The sequence below is a fragment of the Anabrus simplex genome, chromosome 2 (genome assembly GCF_040414725.1).
Source record: "Anabrus simplex isolate iqAnaSimp1 chromosome 2, ASM4041472v1, whole genome shotgun sequence".
Taxonomy (NCBI): Eukaryota; Metazoa; Arthropoda; class Insecta; order Orthoptera; family Tettigoniidae; genus Anabrus; species Anabrus simplex.
This window is the reverse complement of record NC_090266.1, coordinates 608934701-608950769: the sequence shown is the minus strand read 5'-3', so window position 1 is coordinate 608950769 and position 16069 is coordinate 608934701. Positions and strand designations below refer to the sequence as shown.

General features: G+C 38.3%; 1 protein-coding gene across 3 annotated transcripts in view; it reads left to right on the top strand.

The window, feature by feature from the left end:
* The window catches only part of tw (Protein O-mannosyl-transferase 2), a 213547-nt gene that overhangs the window by 167203 nt on the left and 30275 nt on the right, over positions 1-16069 (top strand). For all 3 annotated transcript variants that reach the window (XM_067139237.2, XM_067139238.2, XM_068225826.1), the window contains 2 exons: positions 4914-5062; positions 14238-14394. In XM_067139237.2, coding sequence (XP_066995338.2) covers positions 4914-5062; positions 14238-14394 — 306 coding nt within the window. The remainder of the gene's footprint in view (positions 1-4913; positions 5063-14237; positions 14395-16069) is intronic.

Genomic DNA, 16069 nt, shown 5'->3' with positions numbered 1-16069 from the left:
AAACACAGTACAGTAAAACCTCGTTAATTCGAAATCGTTGGGACTCAAAAATCGGACTTCGAATTACGTGATTTCGAATTAACCGCCAATTCGCATTTTTTGCCGCGTTACGAAATATTCTAAGCCCGTTACTGCATGCAGTTAACCTTGATTCACAGTTTATACCTTTCAAATGCCATGAAAAAAGAACTATTTCCAAAATGTATCCGAAAAGGTGCATTTACAGTATTCAAATAATGCACTTGCATATCTCACTGGCAAATATAACCTCACGCAACGAAAGAAAAAAAATCACACAATTCATAGACGAGGATAAATTATGCTGGTTCCCCTGTACAAATGCATTATTTTTTGGATATCTGTACTGTTTGCATTTTTAGATGCTTTGTACTGGCATGGAAAGTGCCCGACGCCCTTAAAACGTAGCTTATCGAACTTTTCTATGACGAGGGGATGAAGTTTCTCGCTTCCATGTGCAATGCAATTGCAACGCACTACAATGACCCCCATCCCCGACCCTTGTACGATTCTCCAGCTGGCACTATCTCCTTTAAAACCATAAGACCGTTTGGGCTCGCATTAAAATAAAGCAATACAGTTTCATCGGCAATGAGAGTATTGTTCGGTGCCTACGAATTTATTATATGAGCCACGCTTTTTCGTCAACTGTCGGCATCGCCAGTGTTCGCGCATTCTGTTTTCCCGCACACTGCCTGTTGCGTGATATTACGGCGTTCCTGCAAAGGTTGAATACAAAATAATTCCGATTTCATTCAACTTCGCAATCATGAAGCGCACTGTAGACCCACCGAAGTGAGTGTAAGTGCGGAAAGCTACCCCTCCACGTTCCGGAACACGCGTTCTATTATGACGCGGATAAATTTCGAGTTGAAATTACTCTGTAACATACTATTGTTTTAAAATGTAAAGGCAGTTTCGAATTAAAAGTTTGAATTTCGGTAATGGGGCCGACATTGTAGTTCGAATTACGAATTATCCGTATTTCGAATTAAACAATTTAAATAACATGCAAAACTGTATCTCATGTTTCCGGGAACGAGAGCTTCTTCGAATTACGTGGGATTTTGAATTAACCGATTTCGAATTATCGAGGTTCTACTGTACCTCCTCTGAATACTCATACCACTGGCACACACAGTGATATGGGAGTTAGCATTTCTGGCACTGTATTACAGCACTGTTCAATAGTTTGAAAAACTCCCGCAACTCTCTGATGTAGCCTTCCAGCTTATTAGGACTGATAAACCTAATCTCCTTGATTCTTATGCCCACGGGGTAAACCTTTCCCATAACTGTTTTTAAAGGGACATGTTCTAGTCACAATCGGGCTGCTAATGTTTGTATCACCATTAACACAGCATACGTTTCAAACTTTGATCATATCCTATATTCACATTACTGAGTCTCCTAGTGATGATAATAATAATCTATACAGTCGTCTTGAAAAATTTTACAAAGTTCAGACACGAGATGCACACTTTCAGTACTGGAACATCGAGAGTCCTCAAATTAGCTCATAAACATATTTCTCTTGATTCATTTCATAGTTATCGCATTTTACCATTCCTTTCACTACTGCACAAAGAAGAACCTCTTCTCACATGAGGCGACAGATCCCGTCCATGTGAATAGCTGGAGCAAAAGTTAGTGAATCTCTCTTTGTGTGCGGGGGTGCTGGCTAATGTAACCTGCCTAAACAAAACAGGGCGACTCCGTTCGTCCCTGCTCAAATTGGTGTAACTCCTTATCTCGGGGGTCTTACGACCCTAGGATACAATCAGCATGTTGCTGGTGGTCCTCGATGGCAATTAGTACCTGGCAGAGCGTAATTCGATTATTGATTAATCAAATGGAGCCATAGCATTCTTTACTCTGCAAGGGAATTTACCGTCTTGGGATGCGTGGACACAAGGTTAGCGCCTGGTCTGTGAAAATTTTCCACCCGCACTTATGCATAGTTTCACGTTGACTAAATTACTAGCATCAAACATGGTGTTAACCTTTGTAAAAAATTCCATTACAGACTTTTAACAGTTACATGAGATGTCGAACTCTCTAAATAATATTAATGCTCAGCCGTATTTCAATGTAGACATCCTGATTTGGCAATCCTGGGAGGCGTGGCTAGAAAGATTCTTATGCTTTCTCTCTGCTCTAAGACTGATGTGCCTTAACCCTTAACTATGGACGTGCGGTCAACATGACCGCGGTGGAAAAGTAAACACGTGCCACACCTCGCTTATCGCCCTGCCAGTATATTTGCTTGCAGTACCTTTCTATTTTAAGATGACCTCTCCACTGTATTTATCTTATCTGGCATAAATAACCGTGCAGCTGCGATAAGAAGCTGATGAATTTCGTAGCGGCCTGGGTGACCGCACGTCCATGGTTTGAAGCAGTCTTCAGTTGATAGTGCTGTGTGTAGCAATGAGTCAGCGTGCAGGTACTTCGGCGAGTGTCCGAACATGTGATGCAAATTACGAAGGAACAATTACCGAGTGGTTTGAAGAAGACATGAGTGATGTGGACGATGGTGATAGTGAAATAGAGAGTGATCACAATACCGATACTGAGACTGAAGGAGAGGGAGAAGAAGATGAAAGTTCCACGCTACTGCCTGATGATTCACATTCTAAGTGTTTTTATGGTAGAAATAGGTACAAATGGTCGTCTGCGGAACCTCCACAGAATGTGCGTACACCTCGTCACAATATCGTGATTCACCTTCCCGGTTTGCGCCCTTCAGCTTGAGTTGGAAACAGTGTGGATCCTGTTACGGCATGGACACTAATAATTAGTGAAGAAATGGTGAACTTACTAGTGCGATGGACAAATGTGAAACTCAGTGCAATGAGAAGTAATTACTGAAAGTCTACCCGACCAAAATTACAAAATGTTGACGCAGTTGAAATGAAAGCTTTTCTAGGCCTTCTTATTTATTCGGCGGTTTTCAAATCTAACAAAGAGGACATCGCTTCAGTCTTCGCAGCTGACGGTACGGGCCGCGAGATATTTCGTGTTGTGATGTCAGGTACAAGGTTTTCCATTCTCCTGTGCAGCCTGCGTTTTGACAATCCTGAAGACAGAACGCAGCGGAGAGAGACAGATCCTATTGCACCCATATCTGAGCTTCTGAATATGTTGATTCAGAACTCTCAAAGGTGTTACTCCATTGGCACAAATGCAACAGTAGATGAGATGCTAATTGGTTTCAGAGGTCGGTGTAAGTTCAGAATGTATATTCCGAACAAGCCTGAGAAATATGGAGTGAAATTGATGTGCCTAACCGATTCGAAAAATAGTTATTTGTACAATGCATATATTTATGCAGGGAAGGACACTGATGGAATAGGTCTTTCAAGGGAAGACAGAAAATTTTCAAAGCCAACTCAGACAGTTCTTCGTTTATCGGAACCAATACAGGGTACAAATAGAAATATAACAGCTGACAATTGGTTCACCTCAGTGGAGCTTGTTCAGGAACTGAGGAAAAGGGGACTCACTTATGTTGGGACAGTAAGAAAGAACAAGAAGGAAATTCCAACTAACTTCTTGCCTTCCAAGCAGAGAAAGTTCGGTTCCTCTGTGTATGGCTTCACGAAAGACATAACTCTTCTCTCACACGTTCCGAAAAGAAACAAAGCTGTTTTGTTAGTATCCTCTATGCACCATGGGAAAGCAACTGATGCGGATACGGGGAAGGAAGAGATGATTCAGTTTTATAATTCTACGAAGTCTGGAGTAGATACTTTGGATCAGATGTCGGCCAACTACTGCACAGGTAGAAGAACAAGAATGTGGCTGATGGCAGTCTTCTTCCGTATCGTCGATATTGCAGCTGTGAATGCGAATATCTTGCATCAGTCCTATCGCGAGAGCATCCAAATGAACAGGCAACATTTTCTGAAAGAACTTGCTGCTCAACTCGCTAGGCCACACATGATAAGAAGATTATCAAATCCCACGATCCCAAGAGATATTCGAGGCGCTATCTCTAGAATTTTGAGCATCCCTGCGGAGCGTATCAACATTTCCGAGGAGAAGCTTGAAAAACGGATAACTTGTCGTCTGTGCCCACCAGCAAAGAAGAGAAAAACATATTACAAGTGCTATAGATGTGAAAAACCAGTATGCTTGGAGTGTACAAGGAAGATCTGCTTCGAATGTGTTGAGTGAGAGTAACATTGAGGGCCAAGTTCAGTGCTTGCAATTTCCACCCCAACAAGAGATCAGTCTAATGTGTCGTTAATTTTCAGTGCAGTGGTTATCAAACACCTTTAATACCCAAGTTAGGGTCAATTTTTGTTGATAGTGTAAAGGATATGTGTGTGATTAAATGGAACAGTGTATTCTGATAACGAAAATTGCTGCGACTGCAATCTGAAGGTATGAGGGTTATACAAATTAACAAATGGAAAATATTTTTGTGGTTTTGGGTTCAATAAAGTGTAATTATTCAAATAAAAGCAGCTAGCAATTTATCTCATTAACCGTCCCTTCCGTAGTCAAATTAATGTTCATGCGGTCTCAGTGACCTCACGTCCATGTTGATGTCACTGAAAATGTACGTCAATAGTTAAGGGTTAAGGGGAATTTCCTTTTGGCTGCACCCCTTGGCTTCAGACGCTTTCCCTTGTCCTGGTGCCTTGCTGTCGCTGCTTCAAAACCTCCGTGCCCTTTATTCCCTGTACAGTTGTGCAGTATTATGAAATACATCTTGGAATACTAATTCAATACGTGTAATAGTTTCAGTATGTAATGTATGTAGAGAGCTGATGTAAGCAGCTCATCCTTATTTCTCCTTTTTTCTATAAATTGGTTAGTGACATATTTTACATGTGTCGTATTATATTTTAGATAATGATGTAACATTTGTTGTCTTACTTCTCTAGTACCAAATGTGAGTTTTGAGGTGTATGCTCCAAGTTTCTTTGAAAGATTTGTGGAGTCCCATGCTGTAATGTTGCAAGGAAATGCTGGATTGAAGCCTAAAGAAGGAGAAGTGACATCGAGACCTTGGCAGTGGCCTATCAATTTCAGGGTAAATATTCAGCCAGAACGTTATATGGGCAAGCATTTGGTTTTTTTATCTTTGGTTTTGGGCTGAATAATATAACCCCTTAAACCCGACCATGATTTTCATTCTTCTTTGTGCTTTCAACTTAATAGCAAATAAAGTTAACAAATGTGCATGGATATCATTGCCAAAAATGTTATTCACAAAAGTTGCCTTAAACATTTTTTGGTTCTGTTAATGTGAATATTTATGAAATATGTCAATGAGAAAATATTGAAATTTATTCATAACCCTTACAAAGGGGATCTCTTCTCTCTCTGTCATCTTTTCTTAACTACTAGTTTTTTCCTCTGTTATAGCAATGCTGCCTATTAGAGCTATTATCCTTGGGGGAAATATAAATTGATGTTTCAAGTCTCAGCACAACGGGTATGGACTTGGCATGCGAAATGATGATGCTTATCACATACTTGATTGTGCAGAGGCTCGTGGTATGATTGTGACCAGCACATAATTCAAGATAAGGCTAATACCTATAGCAGTGGAGTTCATGTTACACAGATCAATTAGTAGATGGTTCGACAACAAAATTTGAATCTGGTGACAGACACCAAATTGCATCACCCCCCAAACACTGACTGCTTGTTCTTGATATTCTGAAAAATGTCAAGCAACCTAAAACACCTAAAACTGGACCAGAGTGAATCAGATGGTGGAGAATGAATGTTCAGTAAAATACACTGCTGACAGCCTTAACCAACCTCACAGTGAAACCTTTCCAATCAGTAAAAGATATCTGGAAGGATGCTGTGAAACAGATACTTCAGGCAGCTACAATAACTCTGGAAAAAAAAAATATAACTGGGCAAAAATACAGTGACAAACAGATATATGATGAAATCCAATGAGTAATTAAGGAGAAACAGTTAGCCTTGAAGGTTTGGTGGAATATACGGCTTGATGCTGATGTTCACTGATACTGAGTACTGAAATTAGCAGTAAAAAGAGCAGAGGCTGTTGCAAAAGACCATTATTGCAAAGTTCTGTACAACCAGCTTGACACACCAGCAGCAGAAAACAATGTATATTGCCTTCCTAAATCTTGTAACTGTTCAGCCGAGGTCTTCAGATATGTAATGCATATCAAGAGAGCCAACGACAAACCACTCCATGACTAATCAGCTATCCTCCAACAATGGTCAGATTTCTTTGCTGATATCAGCAACAAAGTATTTACACATCCATCAATTGCAAGTCCTGCTCCCACCTTCGGACCTGTGCTCTTAATTACAGCTGAGGAAGTAATGACTGTCATCAAGAAGATGAAGGATGGAAAAGTGACTGGTCCAGATGACATACCAACAGAAATATGGAAAATGCTTGGAAAACCTGCTTAAGAATTCTTGGCTACACTCTTCAACCAGCTCATCCACGAGAACAAACTTCCTCACACATGGATAACTAGAATGAAAGTTCCAATTTGAAAGTTTAAAGGAGATGTGAGCGACTGCTCGGCTTATCGCTCTGTCCGACTCCAAGCAAGTGCTGGATAGCAGGCTCAGAAACATTATCAACGTAACATCCAACCAGTGAGGATTCACTAATGGCTGCAGCACCACTGATGATATCCATGCGACACACCTCATTTCTGCACCTGGGAAAAGCATTCGACTGAGTCCCACACAATCTTATTTGGCAAGCTTTTCACTGTCATGGCATTCCAGAAATCTATGTAAGCTGGGTACAACCTCTATATCACAATATCGCTAGTGTGGTCTGAAGTCCAACCAGAATTTCTCCGCCTTTTGATATCACTGTAGTTGTACATCAGGGCTCAGCTCTATCATCAATATTATTTGTCCTCTGCATGGATACAGCAACAGCTGATACATAGACACCATACCCCTGGACCCTACTCTACGTGGATGACTCAGTACTTGCCCAAGAAGCACGCCTCAAACTCCAACACCAGGTGCAAACTTGGACAGATAGACTGGCTGAGAATGTACTGCGCCTCAACATCCAGAAGACTGAATACCTAGCATGTGGCCCCCACAAACCAATGGTACTATCAGAATTAATGATCATGACCTGAAGAAGACCATGCATTTTCACCTCAAACTGTGATGCCACTTCTGATACCCGGGCAAGGGTAAACACAGCTTGACTCAAGTGGAAACAAGTTACCAGGGTCCTCTGCAATAAAAAGATGCCTCAGCATCTAAAAACAATAGTTACAGCACCATGATATGCCCAACAGGCATGTATGGGGCAGAATGTCCCCCAATTACAAAAAAACATGAGGAGGCTCTTCATAACATGGAGATAAAGATGCAATGGACTCTTGAACTGACTCGTTGTGACCTCATGAGAAATGTGGACATCCAACAGAGATCTGGTATGACTCCTATGTCGTAAAGTAAAGGTAGCTCATCTCCACTGGTATAGTCACGTATTTTGAAGGCTGGACTATTCAGATGTAAAGAAAAGCTCTCCAGTTACACCTGAGTGATGTACGACCATGTGGAAGACCGTTCAAGTGGTGGACCAGTAACATCCAGTCCGACATGTGCATTGTGTTTAAAACCTGAAGATGTTAGCAACAGACCGAAATGGAAAAGACATAGCAAAACAGCGAACTTCATATGTCAGGATAAACGCTAGGAAAGAGAGAGAGAGGAGGTGGTGCACAGAAGTAAAAAGAATAGGTAGGAAAGTGGTTGCTGAAGAAAGGAATAAAAACTAGGAATTTTCACTTAGGAAGTAGGACATTATCTAAGTAATGAGAAGAAACAATTGCCCCTTGAGGCAGAATAGGGTTCAGTTGAGTGGAAATTTAGTCAACAATTTAGCTTATGCTAATGACTTATTCATAACAGACTATGTTAAAAACATGAAGTCTGATATTTTGAAACTTGAAAAGAAGTTCTGTAAGTGTGATATAAAATTTGACATCTCCAAGAATAAATGATGGAAAGGAACATACAAATGACAAATTGAGTCATACATGAAAAGATAGAAACATAATATAGGATAAACCAGTGACAAGTCAGTGTGGGAAGAGGGTGCAGCAGTAAGAGGAGATAAGGACAAACATAAAAACACAAAAAGGACGAGGACAATCCTCACTTCTTTATACACTGCTGTCTTCTACATCCATTTCTTCTCAGCCCCTGCTAAGGATATCTCTGCTTCCCAGGTTCATCAGAAGGGCAGGCTTCAGTGCAGATGATCTTCAATCTTGATGAGGGAAATATCAAGATGGCCCCTCAAAGTCTACCCTCAAAGCTGTGGAATTGAAGAACTAGGTTTGGTGATGGAAGCTCAATGTTAACATGCCATTGTATGAAGATACAGCAACCGTTCATATCACTTTGTGCTTTCATATTGTTCTCGTTCCTCTTTCTATTACTCCATTTTCCCACAATGACCTGTCTTTCTGTTTATTACATCATTGTTCCAATGGTAAAGTTGCAAATCTGCATCTTAGGGGGAAATTTGATTTATAATATTATATTCATTTTTACTAATCAAGGCACACTATGGTAAACTTACAAAAGTTTATAAAAATAACATTACCTGGAACTACCTAGAACAGTTTTACAAAACTGTGAAGGCAAAAACTTCAACCATAGTAAATTTATTAATAGTCATTTTCGCATCTTTACCACAGAAGCATTAGCTGAGTTACATTGAATGACCGCAGTCGAGTTGCAAACATACTATTTTCAGATACATTTTAATTCAAGCAGGTTCATAGTAATGTGCAACATGACAGTAGTTTTTTCTTTTTTCTAATTAGGGAAGACATCCAATTCACATATTGTGCACTGATTAGAACAAGTGTTCTATTTATATTTGTTGTTCTGCGCTGAAAACACAGTGAATTCATAAGGAATCCATTTGTTTATTTTGGTTCATAACTTCATAAGCAACAATTACATTATTAATTCTTACATCATTTGAAATTGTGTACCTCTGCAGTAGTTGTGAAAGGTAATAATAAAACATGATTTTTTAAGAGTTATCAATATTTAGTTTATATTAATACATTATGTCTTGGCACACTTGCATCAGCTGTTGAACCATCTAAGAAGTGAAGTTATAATAAATGTTATACTCTTATTTATGATGGCAAAAATAAAGTTGTTTGTAGGGAATTCTTTCTGGAAACATTGAATATAACTGAAGGCCTTGTACAGAGTATTCAACCAACTTTCACCATCTGGGGAGTTGAAAACGGATAAAAATGGTAGAAAGACACATCCTCAAAAACTGAAGAATGGTGATGTGATCACTGTGACGATGAATGTCCAGTATCTTCAAACTAATTGTCACCTTTTAACTAGCGTAGAAGAAAATGATTTCCTTACAGAACAATCCTCCAGAACTGGTAACTGCAGCAATACAAGCACTCATAACAAAAATATACCTTCTTCAGCAGAACATTTGCCAGCAAAGAAAAACCAAATTTCTGACCCCAATAAGTGGAAATAAAATACAGAGCAAATGAAAAGGCTCAAGGGAAAGAATGTTTAACGTTTAAGAGAAAAATTGTACCTGCTAGACCAATAAAGCAATCATGTATAAACCATCTGAATCACTAATGTTCTGCAATTTTTCTGTGCGAGAAAAGAGAGCAGATTCACAAAGAATTCCATGAGTTAGAAAATCTGGAACAACTGTGTCAGTTTGTTTTGAAGAAATCAGAATTAATACAGCAGCAAAGAAGACTACTGGTGGACCCACAAGAATAATAATTTCGTGTGGCTATTTCAAGCCAAGTGGAGCCCTAGTAAGGCAAACCCTCCGATGAGGGTGGGCGGCATCTGCCATGTGTAGGTAACTGCGTGTTATTGTGGTGGAGGATAGTGTTATGTGTGGTGTATGAGTTGCAGAGATGTTGGGGACAGCACAAACACCCAGCCCCCGATCTACTGGAATTAACCAATAGAGGTTAAAATCCCCGACCCGGCCGGGAATTGAACTCGGGGCCCTCTGAACCAAAGGCCAGTACGCTGACCATTCAGCCAACGAGTCGGACGACCCACAAGAATGAAGAGCACTAAAGTTTATACTCTTCTTTGCAATGGCAAAATTAAAATTGTTTGTAGGGAATTCTTCCTAGCAACATTGAATATAACTGAAGGCCTTGTAAGAGGTGCATTGAACCAACTTTCACCATCAGGGGTTTTCAAAAGGATAAAAAACTAGAAAGACACATCCTCAAAAACTCAAGAATGATGATGAACAGCTCATTTAAAAACATATTTGGTCCTTCCCATCCATGGAGTCACATTACTGCTGCAAGGCATCAGAGTACAAATAGTTATACTCTTTGCTCAGTATATCAACTATGTACAAGATGTACAAGTCAAAATGCGAAAAAGCTAGAAAAAAAACAGTTGGAACGGAAAAGTACTGGCAGATTTTTTGAGAATACACATTACGCTTCCATAAACCAAAGACTTGTGCAAGCGATGTGTGGCACACAAAGAAATATTATCTGAGACAGGCTAAAATTATGATGATACTCCTTACTTGAAGCATTTTCAATGCAAAGAAGCAGCTATTTTACACAGGAATGAAGACAAGGAAGCTGCCAAAAATTATCTCATTCAGCTTTGATTTTTCAAGCAGTTCTCAGCACTTCCAAAAGAGTGACTGGGCCCTTTTTCTATGTTAGAAAAGTTGCTATCTACAAGCCTACCGTGTACACTCTGGGAAATCGAGACATAAACTGTTTTACTTGGGATGAGACAGAGGAAAAATGGGAAAGTATAGAAATCTCCACTACCATCTACAAATACTTGATGGCCAGAAGTGGAATACAACATGTTGCCTGATAGCTGTGCTGGGCAACAGAAAAATACCAGTTTTGCTAGCATGTGTCGTCATGTTGTAAGAAATCATCCAACCATACAGCTGTTCGACCATGCATTTCTTGAACCTGACCACAGTTAAATGGACAGTGATTCCACTCATTCCAAAATTGAAGAGAAATCAAAAGCTATCTCTATTTATACTCAGATGGATGGGATAGATGAGACCTGCTCACACAAATCCGTGATCATATGAAGTGTCGACACTTCCCACAGCAACTTTGAAGACGACTTCAGTGGCATGAAGGAATATTTTCAGTGGCATTAATTTCTCAAATGCAAGAGAAAAAGCAAATTTCCATAATGCAGTTTGACTACAGTATTGAAAATACAAAACAAATGCAGTCTTCATAAAAACTGACTACACAGCTTGTGATTTTCAAGAACTGACACTTGTGAGGAAAAGGGACCATCTTGCAGTCACAGTTTTTACATCCATACTCCACCGGATTCAACATTTCTTTTGCAATGAAAAAGGATCTGATCAAATTATGCATAGATTTGCTCATTCCAATAAATTATCATGACTTCTATGCAATTTACTGTCATCTTCTTATGCCTGTGCTGTCTTACCTGTACCTGATGTGTGAAAACTCTAACAGTGACCAGTGATTGTTTTTCCCACTATAGTTGTATGACCTTTCATGTCACACTTTTTTTAATACTTGTATTAACAGTTATTGTGTTAATGTGTTGGTTAACAGTAAAGCTGCTGCTGCTATTATTATTATTATTATTATTATTATTATTATTATTATTATTATTATTATTATTATTATTATTATTATTATTATTATTATTATTATTATTATTATTATTATTATTATTATTATTATTATTATTATTATTATTATTATTATTATTATTATTATTATTATTATTATTATTATTATTATTATTATTATTATTATTATTATTATTATTATTATTATTATTATTATTATTATTATTATTATTATTATTATTATTATTATTATTATTATTATTATTATTATTAACTCATTTTAAGTGGAATATGTATTGGATTCAGAGACTTAAGTCAAAAAGATAGTTTACCTTGTATTGGTTTCAACTGAATTGTAATAAAACCTGATATTTAATGCAATTAAATTACTTTTTTTTGCCCATACTGTAAAATTGCACTTTCAGTGCTTCACAACTTTACCTTTGGAACAGCATTTTTCTAATAAGATTCTAGTCATGTTCATATCTTTCATTGCATGACTAGATCTTCAAGAATAAAGTCATTTCAACTGTCAGCAGTAAGAGAATTAGAGGGAGATTAAGGTGATAATTGTTTATTTCATAGTTTAGTTCTAGCTTCGTTTAGAGTTTTGTGGTGAAACATAACTTATTCACAGAGTCCTGCAAACTGAATACTGCAAGACTTGTCAGTTTATAATGAAAATGAGTAGGGATGTGGTTTTTTGTCTATATCTGTTAAAATTGAGAATGGTGTCTGGAAACTTACGCTTATAACAATAACAACATGCTGATGAGATTTCAAGAGAGTCTGCAGAAAATTACTCCTACCATTCAGGTACTTGTCTCAACACTGAACAAGTTTCTTTATACCCTATGTAATGAAGGATGCTGGTTGGACTACTGTTCCACATGATCATGAACCGCTTGATTGGTGGTGAAACACTTACTTTTTAGGGCCTTCCTTCTTCAGTGGAGCAAATACATGATAGTCACTAGGGGAGAGATCTAGGCTGTAAGGTGCAGGATACATGACCCCAGCAAAAACAGCGCCAAATGGCTGTTACGTCACCACTGCATAGACGTTCGTTGCCGTGGAGCACAAGCACAGCTCATAACATTCTTCCTGGCCAAAGCACCTTCTTTGCACAAGGAAATAATGCCACATTGTATTAGATTCAACAGAACCATTAAACACAAATGCTGCTTCAATATTTTCCTCTACTCGGGGGACACGTGTCTCAGACTGACCATATTCTGAGCTGTTACTACTAATACACATCATACAGTGCTGTCATCTCTTGGCTGTCCCACTAGTTATTTACAGCATTGCTAGCTCTGTCTATGTTTCAGTTGAACAATCCATGTATGTATGTATGTATGTATGTATGTATGTATGTATGTATGTATGTATGTATGTATGTATGTATGTATGTATGTATGTATGTATGTACAATAAAGTAAATAAATTCTATTATAAGAATCTACTTCCTATGTAAAACTGTGTTTAACTGAAATATAGATAGTATGTATTGAAAATGCCGGTCCTGCTGTGTAAGGGTAGCATGGCTGCCTCTTGCCTGGAAGCCCCGGTTCGATTCCCAGCCAGACCAGGAATTTTTATCTTTATCTGCGGGCTGGTTCGAGGTCCACTCAGCATATGTTATTACAATATTGAGGAGCTATCTGACAGTGAGATAGTAGCCCCAGTCTAGAAAGCCAAGAAAAACGGCCGAGAGGATTCGTCGCCAACCACACAACACCTCGTAATCTGCAGGCCTTCAGACTGAGCAATGGTCGCTTGGTAGGCTATGGCCCTTTGAGGCTGTTGTGGCATGGGGTTTGTTTTGGTTTTGGTTTTATGTGTTGCTAATAAAGAAAATGTCTTCTCCGAGTTTCGGGTCTGCATAACCAAGGTGGTAAAGGTGTGCTTTGTCATCCAGTAGGATGTGGGTTTTATTCCTTGCTGGAAAGTAGAAAAAAATTAGAAACGAGATTTCCACTTTTAGGGAAGCCCTGAGGTTTATTCAACCTATACCAGAAATGAGTACCAGTTAAGTCCTGGGGGCAAAGGCAGCTGGGCATAGACCTAACTACTGTATCCCACTTAGTGCTGTGGTTATGGGTAGTGGAAGCCTTTATATTCCAGTCTTCTCGGGCCTTCGTGGCCTGTACAGAGATGGCATTTCTTTTTTCTCTGAGTTTACAAATGTGTATTATTTCATATCATTCGGGGAATAAAATTTGACCTGATCTGACCTAAACCATGGTTAAAAAGATATATTTTATGAATGTGAATTCTGGTTATAACAGCTTTTGATGGATTTAATTTTGTTTTAATTAAAAGTTTCTTAACACTAAATGGCAGACATGATAGTCTTTTCAGTTTATCATTTTTTTAACAGATTGTAGAAATATCAAGAATAAATCATGTATATTGTCATTTTATAATAATTTATAAGTAATTCTGAAAACATAATTATTGGATGAAAATTGATAAGTTGTGAAAAAATCTTGAAAATATATACAGTAGTTTTACGTTTTAATACATGTAAATGTATTGAGTGAATTGATTTGTACTATTTTAATGTGCTTCATACTGTGCTTTGTTTTAGGGTCAGTTCTTCTCTGGAAATAGCTACCGTGTATACTTGCTAGGAAATCCTGTGATTTGGTGGGCAAATTTAGTATTCTTGGGTGTATTCTTTCTGGTTTACTTCTATCATTCGATACAGGAGCAACGTGGGTATGAAGTTTTGCCACAAGTTAGAGGTAAGTAATGTGAGTAGACTCAGCCATTTATACCAATATTGATTAGCAATTAAACTCACTTGTAGGTGCAAATAGTAGTCTAGTGGTGTGTCATTCAGTGATTGACACCATTCAAATAAATTAGTTCACATAAAACTGTTGTTAACAGGATAGAAAACGAGAACAGTACCTTCGAAGTAATAGTGCTGAAGAATGGTGAAGATTTATTAAATCAAGCTAGTAAAAAAGGAACAGTTTGATACATTTCAGCAATTGAGAGAGGTGATAAGGCACAGCTGGAGACATCTAGGACAAACTAACACATTTTTGAAGGGAAGTGTGTTAACTGTTGTTCAAAGGGGTAAAATTTTATAGATTTAAGCAGAATATAATTAGAGATGCTCTATTATTTTGCCATAGTAATATCATCATCATCATCATCATCATCATCATCATCATCATCATCATCATATCCCCTTGTCCAACTCATTCCAGGTTGAGGCTAATACGATTCCTTTCAACTTATGTTGGTCATTCCACTGGACTGTGGTCCAGTCATTGTTTTCTTTCCTAAGGCTGTTCTTCAGTAAATCCATCCATCTTGTTCTTGGACTTCAACCTCTCTTACCCTCCAGCGGCAGTTCCAAAATGTGTTTTGTCATCTTTTCACTGCTCACCTGTTTCGTGCCTCAAAACCATCTCAATCTGTTCCTCTCTATCTTACCATTCAGTGACTCCACTTCAATTGCTTTCCTTATGTCCTAATTTTTAGGTCTCTCCTTTCATTTCATCTGAACCATGATCCTCAGAATCTTTATTTCAGTTACCTGGATGTGGTTTTCATATCTTTTTGTCATAGGCCAGTTATTTGCCCCATTAATAGGATGAAATATGTCTCATACATTATTTTCTTAGCCCTCATTTTTATATCTTTATTCCATAGCAGGTTTATTATACTTAGGTAGAAATCACCTCAAATTTGTATTCTCGTGCTGATTTCCACATCCAGTCTTGCATTTGCCGTGAGTTCAGTGCCTAAGTACTCCTAGTACTTCGAGATCCTTGCCTCCAATTTTTATTTCAAACCTACCTTCCTTCCTTCCTTCCTTTGGTCATTAAACACTGTTTTTCTCTTCTCTGCAATGACCTTTACTCCCCATTGTTCAATCTTTCCACTTAAGATATGCGTCTTTTCACTTCCCAAAGTATTACTAAGGTTTCACTCTTTCCTGCACTGATCTTCATTCCCTATTGTTCAATCTTTCCATGTATGATATCTATCTGTCACTATACCTCAGACTCATCCTTTTGCCAGATCATATCATCAGCAAACAGCATTGCATTCATTTTAGTTTCTTCCTAGGCTGATTTTGCTTCCTTAAGAATCATGTCCATTATGAGTATCAATAGCAATGGTGACAGAACACTGCCTTGTCTCAGTCATGATTAGATTTTAAACCATCCTGTGTTCCCAGTTTTTGTTTTCACACAACTGCAATATTTGGAATACTTTGCTCTGATCATTCCTATTTTATCTTGATCCACAATTTTCTGCCTTGATTTTCCCCCAAACTATTTTTCTCAGTATACTGTTACATGCCCTTTCTGTGTTAATTAAGGTCATCACCAGATCCTCCCCATGATGTAACTGTGACATAGTAATGTGTACAGAAGTAACAGCTTGGGGGGAGTTATT